Here is a 12,398-nt window from a genome sequence, read left to right on the forward strand (position 1 = left end):
GCTCATGACCAGCCTTTTTCTCCTGCCCTGAAGCTCCCCGCAGCAGCTCACTGACTTTTCCTCTTTCTTCTCACTCTTCCTTGTGTGCCAGGGAGCTGGGGCCCAAAGGCCAAGCAGAGTGTGATCCACTCGAGGTCCAGGTCGGGCAGCAGGCCGCGGCGGTTTCCCTTGCTGTCGGAGAGGTCTGGCCTCAGTGACGCCCTGGTGACCCTGAATCATGCCTGGATGGGTCCTGCTCCCGACAGGCACCCTCAGGACACGCCTGCCCAGCTCAGCCCGTTGGTGGCCAGTGATGACGTTGAAAAGAAGGTCCATGTGAACGAGGATGGCAGCCTATCTGTGGAGATGAAAGTCCGCTTCCACCTACTGGGCAACGACATGCTTCTGTGGTCCAGGAGGGTTGGCAGGGCCAGCGCCCTCACAGCAGCCAGTGGGGAGGGCCCGGTTTTGGGGGCGGCAGACCCCCTTCACTGTCTGTGGGAGGGCCACCCTGGGGGGTCCTCAGAGCCTAAGACACAAGGACAGGGGAACCAAGAGTCAGCATGCAAGGAAGCCTTTGAACGAGGCGGGTGGCAGTCAGGGTCCAGATATGAGATCTGGATGAACCCCCTGTACATCGCCCAGGGAGAGGGGACGGCTGCTCAGAGTAGGGCCAGGCCAGTCCCCCATGCCCATTTCAGGGGCCGCTGGAGCCAAGGGGTTGCTGGCATGAAAAGCAGCAGCAAGGACAGCGTCAGCCCTGCCTCCAGTGACAGACCCCCCGAAGGCTCGGAGCCAAACTCCTCCTGCTGCTCCAGGTCCCCAGAGGGCAGCATGGGCAGCTGTGACCTGCATCTGTCCTCCAGGACTGCCTCCCAGAGAGGAATGGGGCAGGGAGCTGGTGGCACACCCCAGGCCAGTGGGGGCCCAGGCCCAGAGGGAGCAGGGCTGGGCAGCAGGGACCACTGCTGCCTGAAACCCAGGACCCGATGCCTGACAGGTGCTCTTTGGGACTCCTCAGCCAGTGCTGGGTCTCACAAGGAGTCCAGTGAAAGGGGTGAGTGGCACCAGGGCCGCCGCAGCAAGACAAGGGCCATGACTTCCCCACGGAAGGCCACCCATGGGGGAGGCCCCTGTTCCTCCACCATGAACCTCTCGTCTTTGGCGAACGAGGATCCATTGGCAGAGGGGAATGGACTGGGTCCTGGACACCCTCAGGCCAGGGATGAGTATGGGACAAGACAGCCCCTGGCTTCGGGCCATTTTGGCTCTGGGGACATTGCAGAAGGTTGTTCCCCGTCTTCTACCTGTGTCTCAGCCACAGGCAGGAGGAGAAAGCAGGAGAGCAGAGCTAGTGCCGTGGCCTCACCCAGCATTTCTGGCCTTGGCCGAGGGGCCCAGAGAGGCCACCCCAGGCAGCACCACAGCCGAAGGGACACCCACTGCCCACTCGACTCACCAGTATCTAGGCAAACTTGGGGGCCTCCCAGCGCAGGCAGGGGCTGCCCAGCCAACCCAGCGCCACACTTTCCTGGAAGCTCATGTAGCACCAGGAACCCAGTGTCCCAGGACCCAGGGCCACCTCCCTCTGCCTCTCTTCATTCCCAAGATGCACGGGGGGTCAGCAGTGCCCTCCTCACTCCTGTGAGTGATTCAGACTGTGCCTCTGATCTCTACCCCTCCTACTCTCCCCCTGTTGAGACCGAAGGGAACCCTGAGTTTAGGGCACACTCACTTTGCAACTCATTGGTCTCTTTCAGCTCCCAAGCCAACGGCCAGGGTGAAAATGCAGGGGGCGGCGTTCCCAAGCCTTCCTGGCTCTTGCCTCTGCCAGTTGGTCAGTGCGAGGTGGGGAAGCTGGGAGCCCAGCAAGGGGCCTGCTACTCAGAGATGGACACATGTAGGGTCTACAGGACCCCTTGTGGGGAGACGCACACCCAGCCTCAGGGTAGCCCGGAGCCCTTCCCTGAGGCCCGCCTGCTGTGCAGCAGGCACTGTCCCACTCCCCCCAGGGTGTGGCCTTCTGTCAAGAAACAGCCCCCCTGCAGCAGTAATGGAGACCACAGCATGGCTTTGGGGCCAGGGGGCACTGCCCCAGGAGAGGAACAGCTAGATGCGCAGCGCCCACGCCCCCCTGGCTCTCAGTCAGGCGGCTCTGGCAGAACAGTCAGAGCAGCGAGAAGGGGTAGCTTGGGTCCCAGGCCTGGGAGGATGTGCCAGGGGCAGGTCGCTGGTGGAGGGACCGGTCTGGACGAGAGAGAGGACAAGGGCAGCATGCTACTGGGTGCCCTGCCCCGGGCCTCACCAGAAGCTGTGGTCCGTGAATGGCTGAGCAACATCCCGGAGGAGCCAGAGCCCATGAAGTATGAGATCGCGGATGAGAGCGTGGGTATGGCCAGAGACGGCCTGGAAGGCCCCACGGAGGACCCTGTAGACAAACATTCCCCCAAAAGCCTGGAGGATCCAACTCAGGCCAGACAACTGTCTCTGGAAGGGGCCGCCAGTGAGAAAGCAGAACCAGAGGGACCCCTCCCAGTGACTGGTGATGCTGGTCCCCAGCCAGGAGAGGGTCTTCCTCACACTGCAGTTTCAGAAGCCCCCACGGAGGCTGGAGCAGGTGAAGCGGTAGCTAGGGACTGTGGCATGGGCCAGTGTGTGCTTCCCCGAAGGGTCTCTGCCTCCATACAGGTCATGAAAGCGCTGTTGGGCTCCAAGCAGGGCCGGCCCAGCAGCCTGCCCGAAGTGTCTGGCCCGGCGGGCATGAGGCTCGGCCACTCCGCCCAGGCCCTCGTCACGTGTCTCGCCAGGCTCCATTTCTTCGATGAAGATCTTGGGTCTCCCGCCAGCAAAGTGAGGTTCACAGACTCTCCTCGGTACCAGGAGCTCCTGAGCACCTTCCAGGCCTTGTGGCCGAGGTGCGGCCTCGGGCCAGGTGAGCTGGACTCAGGCCTCTGGGAGTTCGGCAGGTGCCAGGCTCTGCCAGGCCTCAGGTCCCAGGCTGTGACTGAGGACTTCACACCAACATCGTCTTCTGGTGTGGATGTTGGAAGTGGTTCTGGGGGCTCGGGAGAGGGCAGGGGACCCTGTGCCGTGGACTGTGCCCTGGTCTCTGAGAGGATAGACCTGCCCTTGAAAATCCCCCACCAGAGACCTGATTCCAGAACCTCAGAGAACCCAGAGGAACTGGGAAGGCAGCACCTGAGTGGTTGCGTGGCCTCCTCAAGCTCTCAAGCACGGGTCTGTGCCACCAGGAAGGGCGAGGCAGACGGAAGCAGTGGGGAGCAAGTGCTGGGTGGCAACCTGGACCAAGTAGTTGAGAGCACGATGCAAGAAGAGGCAGTGCAGTTAGAGAAAATAACAGAAGAGGAAGAAAGACCGGAACTGCAAGGGGAGGCTGTCAGTGGATTTCCAGAAGAGGAAAGAGCCGTGGGACAGGAATTATCAGGGGCTGGCTCTCAGGAAGGGGCGGGTGCAGATGAGAGTGAGCAGGAAAAGGAAGCAGGAAGAGCCCCTGCCTCTGCCATGTTGCGCCCCGCTGGGAGGAGAGAGACCCGGGCCGAGACCCTTGGGAGCCTCATTGGGAGGGACTCAAATGCCAGTGGAAGTCAAAGTGGTCCCAACACTGAGCCCTGTTTGGAGGAGCTGCCCAGAGCTGCTGAGACAGGCCACAAGCAAACCCAGGCCAAGTCCACCCAGCAGGCTGGAGAGAAGGGCTCTTCTGTGGCTCACAGGGTGTCTCTGGACCCTGACCCCCTCTGGGTGTCCAGTCTGCTGAGGAAGATGGAGAAGGCCTTCATGGCCCACCTGGCCAGTGCCACGGCCTTGCTCCAAGCCCGCTGGAGCCTGCAGGGCCACGACCTGCTGGACCAGATGGTGGCTGAGCTGCAGCAGGATGTGGGCCAGCGGCTCCAAGACAGCACCGTGAAGGAGCTCCAAAAGATCCAGAGCCGGGCTGGGAGGAAGGCGCCGGGGCCTCCCCGGGTAGGCCTCAGGTGGGAGATGTCCCAGCAGACAGAGCAGCGCAGGAGTCGCCTCCGGGGCCTGCGCAACCTCTCAGCCTTCTCGGAGCAGACCCTGGCCCGGGGCACCCACTCCCTCTCCCTGGAGGACATGCCAAACCTCGGTGGAGCCCTGGGGACCCAGCTGGGTGGCAAGACTGAGGGGGAGGAGTTCTGTCCCTGTGAGGCCTGTGTGAGGAAGAAAGCGATCCCTGTGTCCCCAAAGGACACAGTGGGCATAGCCAGTCTACCCATCAAAGAGGCCTTTGACCTGCAGCAAATTCTGCAGAAGAAAAAAGGAGGGTGTATTAGTAGGGAGACAGCAGGCACAGCCCCCAAGAAGACAGGGATGGAGCCATATCAGAGGGACCCCTCAGGGACCAGGAATGTCCAGGGAGCTGATGGAGGCCTGGAGCCGGGGTTAGGCCGGGGTGCTGGGGCCAAGGAGGGGGATGAGGACGAGAGCAGCCAGACCCTCGGCAGAGGTGAAGATCCAGGAGGAGCAGAGGAGGATGCAGCTGCTCAGAGGAGAGGAGGGAACACAGGTCCCCGTGCAGGCCACCACCCAGAGGAGCAGGGCGTGGGGCACAGGGAAGGGAACCCAGAGGGGGACTCCGGGGCCCAAAGTCCAGGAGGACAGAATGATGGTGCCGACACTGTAGGGGTCCAGGAAACTGAAGGAGAGCGACAGCCAGCATTGAGAAGAGGAAGTCAAGGTGAGAAAGAAGGGAGTCCACAGGCTGGCCTGAGGCGGGGCCAGTCAGGTGAGGCTTCTGGACACAGCAGCCCAGACCAAGAGGGGAGGCCCACACCAGCCCCTGCCACAGGTGGAAACACCTGTGGCCAAAGGTCAGGCCCTAAAACAGGCCTCTCCTCGTCCATGTCGTCTCTAGGAAACTGCTCTCAGCTCTCCCAGAAAGGCTCCGAAGAAGAGCCTTCAAATGGAGATATGAGGGCCTTTAGTGATGAGCCCAAGGGAGTCCCCAGTTCAGAGAGAACAGTCACAGACATGTATCCAGAAAGTTCCACTTCCGAGCAAGTGGGACCCTCCTCAGGCTCAAGGACTCCAGAGCGAGGGACATGCGAAGGTCTGACCCCTGAGCCCAGAGCAGGCCAAGGCTCTGACTTAGAAGCTGAGAAGGTAGTTCAACGTCTCTCCGGGACAGAAAGGAGGCTTCGAAACCTCACCATGGACAGGACAGATGGCTTTGGGCAGGACGATTTAGATTTCTAGAGATCCAGCTGTGAGGTGGTCATGAGTCTGGAGCTCCGTTTTTACTCATATTTTGTCTACAAACCTGAGCGTGGCTCAGCCCCCCGGCGATGTACGAACGTGGGGGAAAGATCAAAGGTGTGCCCAGGACGTGGCTACAAGGTGGTGTCTGGGAGCTTCAGAGGGCCCACCGGCCTGCCCCACGCTCTGCAAGGGAACTATCTCAGCTCTGCCCTGTTGTCCTATGTCAGCCGGCCCGCCATTTCCCTGCCCAGCCCAGGAGGATGGGACTGACTGGAAATGTTCCAGGAGAGTTTTTGTTTGTGTGTTTGTTTTTTTTTGCTAGCAAATGTTTCTCTCATTCTTTTGCCTATTGATCTCCTGTTATTTTTCTCCTTGGCCTCTCTTGGCACTCACCTCATTCGACTTTGAGGTACTTTCCTGTAGTCTTGAATATATTTGGTGACTCTGCAGATGTGCAAAAATTCAGGGAGAAGCAGATAAATTCAGGGTCATTGGGCAAAGTTTGCTCTCAGCCCCGAAGTCCACGCATATTTCCTTAATTTGTGTATCTATTGTAGGGGCAATGGAAACACCTGGAACAATTAAAAAAAAGCAAAAAGAAGGAAAGCTGGCCGCCCACGATCCCATCACTCAGAGATGACTTGCGTTAGAGATTCCGTGCTTTTTCTAACAAATGGTTTTTCTAACCACTTGATAGTGAATGTCTCCCTTATACACTTCTTTCTTTAACTTTAAAATGTAAGAATTTCCCCTCTTTATCTTCAAATCTTCAGAAACCTATTTTTAATACCTGAATAATACATCATGAGAATATAAAATGCTCTATCACTGTACTCTTGTTGACCATTTAGATGGTTTTCATCATTTATTTAAAAACTTTTCTCTCCTGAACGGCAGATGATTTCTGGAGGATAGAGGCCTAGGCACGGAATTTTTTAAGGCCCTGGCCATCTTGCTGCCGCACTGTTTTTCCAAAGGCCTGTCCCAATGGACACACCTGGCCTGACACCCTCCCATCTGTGTTTGGTCGGGTCACTGAAACAAATATTTTTGTGCTAATTTTATGGACAAAAACTGTCTCTCCTTCTAATGGGGTGCTGCTTTGATACACTGGGTCACTAATGAGATTACAGAGTTCTCTAGGCTTTACTGAAACTACGTGCGACTAAAGTGTATGTGCAGGCCTTTCGCCCAGTTTTCAACTGGAATCCTACTTTTTTTTTGAATGAATTGATTTCCATGTGCCCTTCAAAATATTTTTAAATTTTCATTTATTATTTTTGAGATGTGGGAATTGCCCACTCTCTGTATCCCTCTTCAGTCAGCCTGGGCCTGGGTCCTGTCCAACAGGGAGCTTGCTGACGGGACGGGACTTCTCATATGCGACCATTTGGTGTGTTCAGACTTCTGAAGATGGACGTCTGTGCTACACAAACAGGTGTTGTCCACTGGTCCTCTAAATGTCCATGTTAATAACAAACATAAAGCAGATGCTGGGCCCGGGCTGTGTCCTCAGGCCTGCAGTCATCGTTCCACTCTGCTTCTGAGCGCTGGAGGTGTTCTTAATAAAATTACACGTTTTAAAAATTTCTGTGGAGGCGATACGTTAAAGTTTTTACAGTAAAAGTCTATCTCTCTCTATAGGAATTAGTATCTTAGCCAGGTGCTCCCAGTGGAATAGATTGCATCGTGAGCTTGGTTTAGAGGTGGTGATGTGCAAAGGTGTCCTGAACTTGTCACTCTTTTTGACATGGAGCTTCCACTGTGCACCTCTTCTGTGACTTAAGTCCCAAGTCATCCTGTAAGAGATGTTCCAACCATAATCTGCTATCTCCCCAAGTGACAGAGACAGCCATCCCTGGCACCTCCCGGTCTGGCATTTAATGAAATGCCATTGCCCATCTCTGGTTGAGAGAATGCAGTGGAAGGAGCACGGGACTTGGGGTTAGATGACTGAGGCTCCAATTCAGTGATAGCCCCTCAGTTTCAACACCTGTGAAATGGGCAAAGCAATGTGCTCCTCACTGCATTGTTGAGAAGCAGGTCAGACCCTGTATGAAACCTCATTATACACATGTTGGGAAAATACCAATATTTTCAATAGAACTGCTGTTCTTTGAGGCCTATTATGTGCCAGGCACCATATTAGACATAAGCGACCCCATTTAGTCTCTCCAGCATATCCTGAAAATAGGCAAACTGACATCGTCAACCCCATTTCACAAAGGAAGCACCCGAGGCAGGGTAGACTTATGTAAGCGTGTCCGAGCTCACGCAGCTCGGTAGGGGCAGAGCCAGAATTTAGACTAGGGTGCTTCAGACTCCAAAGTCCACGTCCTTTTCCATTGTATCATATTTTCTTCCTTTCGATTCAGGTCCTATAAATCAGTAACTTGAGTAGAGGTGATCAACGCTTTGTTGAATGAATTTACTGCAAAATAGTTAAGACTTAGGAAAGTAAATACACTGGGATTTTTTGCTCAACTGACTGCATTTTGTTCTTAGTAATTGTCTACTAATGTACAGATATCAGGAGCTGGAGATAACCTGGTCTCGTAAAGGTGAACCTTAAACTGAAAGTTATCTCTCTAGGGGATTCTTCTTTCAGTTACAAACTCAACTGCTTTAAGCCCTCAAATATTTCTGAACTTTATATACATTAAAAAACAACCTTTTTTTTTTTGCTGTTAATGACCAACTCTGTGTTTTCCTCTGATTTGGTGATAAAGAATTTCAGGGCCATCAGCTAACGTGAGGATTTTTGTCTATCCCCCCTTCCCCCACTTCTCTACAGCAACCATATTGCACAGCCTTGCACAGGCCTCTGAAATTTAGCCCTGCTTGAAAATGTTGGTGTTCCTGTCACCTCAGCCTGTCCCTGATTCAAAACTTAATTCATTTGTCACTTCAAGTGGTGGCCAAGTACTTACAGTATCACTAATCATGCAAACACCTTTCTTTAGCCAGCACTCCTTGAAGTAAATGGAACAGGGAAGTAAGTGGTGGTGGAAGAAACCAAGCCCTTCTGCGCTAGCCTTTAAGCTGGTGAGGATCAGAGATTCCAGCTCGAAAGCACCATATTTCAGTGGCTGAGAACTAAAGACCCAGGGTCAGGTGCCAGGCCCGGAGCTTCTGACCTTATTGGTCTGAATTAAGGCCCCAGCACAGCTACTTGGTCAAATTCCCAGATGTGTACAGTGGTCCATCAAGGTGGCCCATCACTGATTTAGCCCAGCTTCCTTTTCCCAGTGAGGAGACAGACCCATCTTGCACAAGAGAATTGCCCGAGCCACACAGCTGGATAAGGGGTCAGGCTGAGACCAGAGAGCGGGTCTTTTTCTGTATCTCACTTTGTACCCGCCCTTCCCAAAGTGGAGGGTGGCCCTGCAGAGAAATGCAGCAAGCAGCACACCTGCTCCTTTGTAATCCAGGCCCGTGCTGCCCTCACCTGCACGCCCACCTACCTTCCTCGTCACCCCAATTCCCTGCTTTCACGTCTGTCCCTGAGACCCAGGCTCTGCCTCCAGAAGGCCCTGCTAAGGTGTCCAGTGGAGCAGTCGCCTGCCTTCAGGTGTGCCTGTCTGTGAAGCCCTCGTTACAGTGAAGCTTGGAAGGGGACGGTCCTGAGAGGTTTCCAAACCAAGCCTGGGCCAGGTTTTTCCCTTCACTGTAATGAACATACGAACCACCTGGAAGCTTCATTAATGTGGACTTTTCCACTCAGGAAATTTTGGCTCAATGCATCTGAAGGTGGGCCCAGGAATATGTTTCAATAAGCACCTGGAAGAAAAAACACATACCCCGCTACCCGGTTGCCTGCCAGACCATTAGCTTTGCTGTCCTCCCTCATTATGTAGTCTCCCCAAGGGACAGTGCAGGTCAGTCACAGCCAGCCTCTCCCTCTGCCTCCCTCTCTGCCTCCCTCTCCCGAGATGCAATTAGAATGGGTAAAGAGAAATCACTGTTTGCTGGCCCTCCTACCCACCCCCAGTGTCCACACCCAGCTGGCAGCCCTGGCCCCTCCCTGGTTGTCCATGGTACCTACCTAGGGCAGATTTGGACCTGGGCCACCAAAGTCCTCAAACTCATGCCCTTACCCACCTACCCAGGCAGAGTGACCCAGACCTAATTCGTGACTTCTGCTGAAATGAGTCAGGCATAGACTCCTGGATGAATGGGCCCAGTGTTTCGACCCTCCATCTGCTGATCCTTCCCAGCGTCTGAGCTGAGCCCTGGCATTCAGGAGAAGAAGGTGGCTCCCCTGGACTGGGTGTCCACCCTTTCATTGCTTCCACACCCTCATTCCAGACCCCCACCTGTGCCTTTGTTCCTCCGGGATTTATGAGGCCAACCTATGTCCTCTTGGGTTCTAAATTTTTAGACCTGGTTTCATAGCGTAAGACACCCAGTTCATCAAGGAGAAGACCCACTGAAGTCCCATAGGTCAGAAAAATGTCCCACCACCCACCTCTGCTAACATCTCTCTTCCATTTCCATCTGCATCCCCCTCCCTCTCAACTCACCCCCCCCCACCCTCTTGACCTTGAAATCACTGCTGGTTGCTTGTTTCCAAACATTGGGGCTTTTTTTAGTCATCACCTCCCTGGATGGCGGTGGCCCACACTGCTAATGACATCTCTCTGGCTCTGGGACAACGTCCCCTCCTCATGCCCCTCACTAGCCCAGCTCTGGCTCCTCATTCTTTGCCTGTACTTTGAACGTGAAACACTGGCATCTCCGCACCCTCAGCCCATTGCTCTTCCCTCCCCTTCATCTTCCTGGGTGAGTCCACCCACTCTTGCTGCCTTTCTGCTGTCACTCTTCAACTCGTGACCCCCGAATCCAGGGCTTCAGCTTCCAGCCACTGCGTTTTCCTCAAGAGCAACCCACCCAGAGCAGAACTCATCCTCCTTCCCCAGCCTGCTCCCCTCCCCACCTGCTCACCCGGCACCACCGGCATCCATCCTAGCCTAGTTCTGCCCCACCCCAGCATGGCAGCACGATGTGAATGGAACATTGTGGACACTTGAAATGGGCCAGGCTCTCTTCTGGTTTGGCGTCCAGGAGAGCGCCAGGTGGACAGGGACCCTGGGCCTGGGTCTTGCCTAGTAAGCTTTGGTGTAAGATGAGGGCAAGAGCATTCCAAGTGGAGGTGACAGGCAATAGGAGTAAAGAAGCAGAGAGGTCAAGCATGGGCTTGGATGATGAATAGTGAACAGTCAGGGTCCCTGGAGCCAAGGGCGTGTGAACAGAGAGCGTGGACACATGCAGGGCCCCCTAGTAGAAGGCACTCGAACCCCTAGGTTCTAGGACAGTCCAGACCTCTGGCCAGAGACATTGAAACAGTCCTGGGATGAATTAGGGCTGCTGCCTTTCCTCTGGCCTCAAGTCCTTGCCTTGAGAATTCGGCTCTGCCTGGAGTGCCCTTCGATGGAGGGTCTACTTTGTTCTTGAAGGTGCCATTTCCTCCTCTCCACAAGAAAATCAGTGATCTCTAAAAACCAGCACTCCTAACGTGTATCCAGAAGAGGCTTTTATGTTCATTGTCACCTTTAATTCTTGCCACAACCCTACAAGGTTGTCTGATTGCCCTTTTATGGAGGCTGAAATGGATTCAGAGGTGAGTCGCCCAAGGATGTATGAATGGTAGATGCTGAAGCCATGGTTTAACCCAAATCTGACTCTCCTGGGCCTGGGGACTTCTTCCACACATGCTGGCACTGAGCCCCACACTCTGAGGGTCCTATCACCTTGCATCACTGGGCTTGGCTTCGAACCCCACCATGTCCCCTTGGAACTCCACCACCAAATGCTGGCCGGGGTGGCGGTGCTCGACTAGGCTGCACCTCTGGCCACAGTGCAGTGCTGCCCTTGATCCACTCAGCTGAGTCTTCTAGGTTCTCGAGTCTCGTCCCAGCAGGTTTCTCCTAACCCCAGGGCCCACCCTTCTAGGGGCCACCTCTGACTGCACTGGCCTCTCCATGGTAAGGAACAGGGAATCAGTGGCTTTCCAACTCGGGACAGCCTTTGGAAAACACTGAATGTCTTCGTTTATCACAAGGACTAGGGGCACCAGTGATGTTTGGCACTCAGGGGCGGGCCAAGATGCCGAATACCCTGCAACATGTGGGCCAGTCCCTCTCAGGGATGGGTAGGGGACTACCCATAAATGCCACCAGCATTATTATTGCCGCATTTTATCATTGAGGAGACTGAAATTCAGGAGCATAGTGGCTTCCCCATAGGCACAGGGCTAGGAGCAAATAAGCATCGTCTCCTGATTTCTGTCTCTTCTCAACGTATCCCAGAAAGGATGAGACTGTTTCCTCACTTTCCAGGCCTCAGGGCAGAGGGATGAACGGGGTAACCTATCAAAGCTGCATCAATCACAGCAGTTCCAGGAAAGGACAAACCCAGGGACTGATACCAGCCAGGTGCAATGGATAGAAGGGTGAGAGTTGGAAAGTGACTCATTTCTTGGAAAAAGCCGAACCCCATATCCTATCTTGTTCTGCCCCAACATGGGGAGCTTTTCCTGGGCCAGGAGACAGGCCCCAACAGGACAGGGAGCTCCAGAAAATGGTGAGGACCCGGGGATAAAGAGAACGCTTTACAGCTCTTTCGTTCCACCATCAAGGAGTGATTATCTCTCTTCTCCTTCCATGCACACCTGACCTTCCCAAATATGTCAGAAGCAACCCCTCAGAGAGCTCTGGATTTATGGGCTGAGGGTGAAGAGTTAAAGAGAGTACATGAGAAACTGAGTCGATTCCCTCCTAGGTCCAGGGCTCTTTGTAAACCCTACTATGACACTAGAGAGTGTCCAGTTCATCCTCACCTTAAAGATGGAGGTTATGATCTCTGCCAATTTGTTCATTGCAATCGGATGTCACAACAGCACCACGAAGGCTGATTAGCATAGGGTTTCCCTGCATTACTTGGACTTGCATGTCAGGGTACCCTACTTGCCAAGAAGACTGGCGTTTGTTAGCACTTTCATCCAACACAAGATGAGCAGCTGTTTGCTGCCAGGCCATGAGCCAGCTGCTGAGGATGCAGAGATGAAGCCACTGGCCTTGATGTGCCCCATTTCCTGTACCTGCCCATGTGGCCCTTCCTGGGGTTCCTCGGTTCCTGCCCTCCTGGCATGTAAGTGAAATAGTAGAGCAGTGTTCCTGCTCCAT

The 12,398-nt window shown here is 54.5% G+C and overlaps 1 protein-coding gene across 1 annotated transcript in view; it reads left to right on the forward strand.

The window, feature by feature from the left end:
* RP1L1 (RP1 like 1) overlaps nt 1–6,804 on the forward strand; it is a 44,034-nt gene extending 37,230 nt beyond the window's left edge. Inside the window, exon 4 of the mRNA XM_024568619.4 lies at nt 92–6,804. Coding sequence (XP_024424387.2) covers nt 92–5,211 — 5,120 coding nt within the window. The 3' untranslated portion in view covers nt 5,212–6,804. The remainder of the gene's footprint in view (nt 1–91) is intronic.
* Nucleotides 6,805–12,398: the final 5,594 nt, after the last annotated feature.

This window comes from Desmodus rotundus, chromosome 9 (assembly GCF_022682495.2).
Source record: "Desmodus rotundus isolate HL8 chromosome 9, HLdesRot8A.1, whole genome shotgun sequence".
Taxonomy (NCBI): domain Eukaryota; kingdom Metazoa; phylum Chordata; class Mammalia; order Chiroptera; family Phyllostomidae; genus Desmodus; species Desmodus rotundus.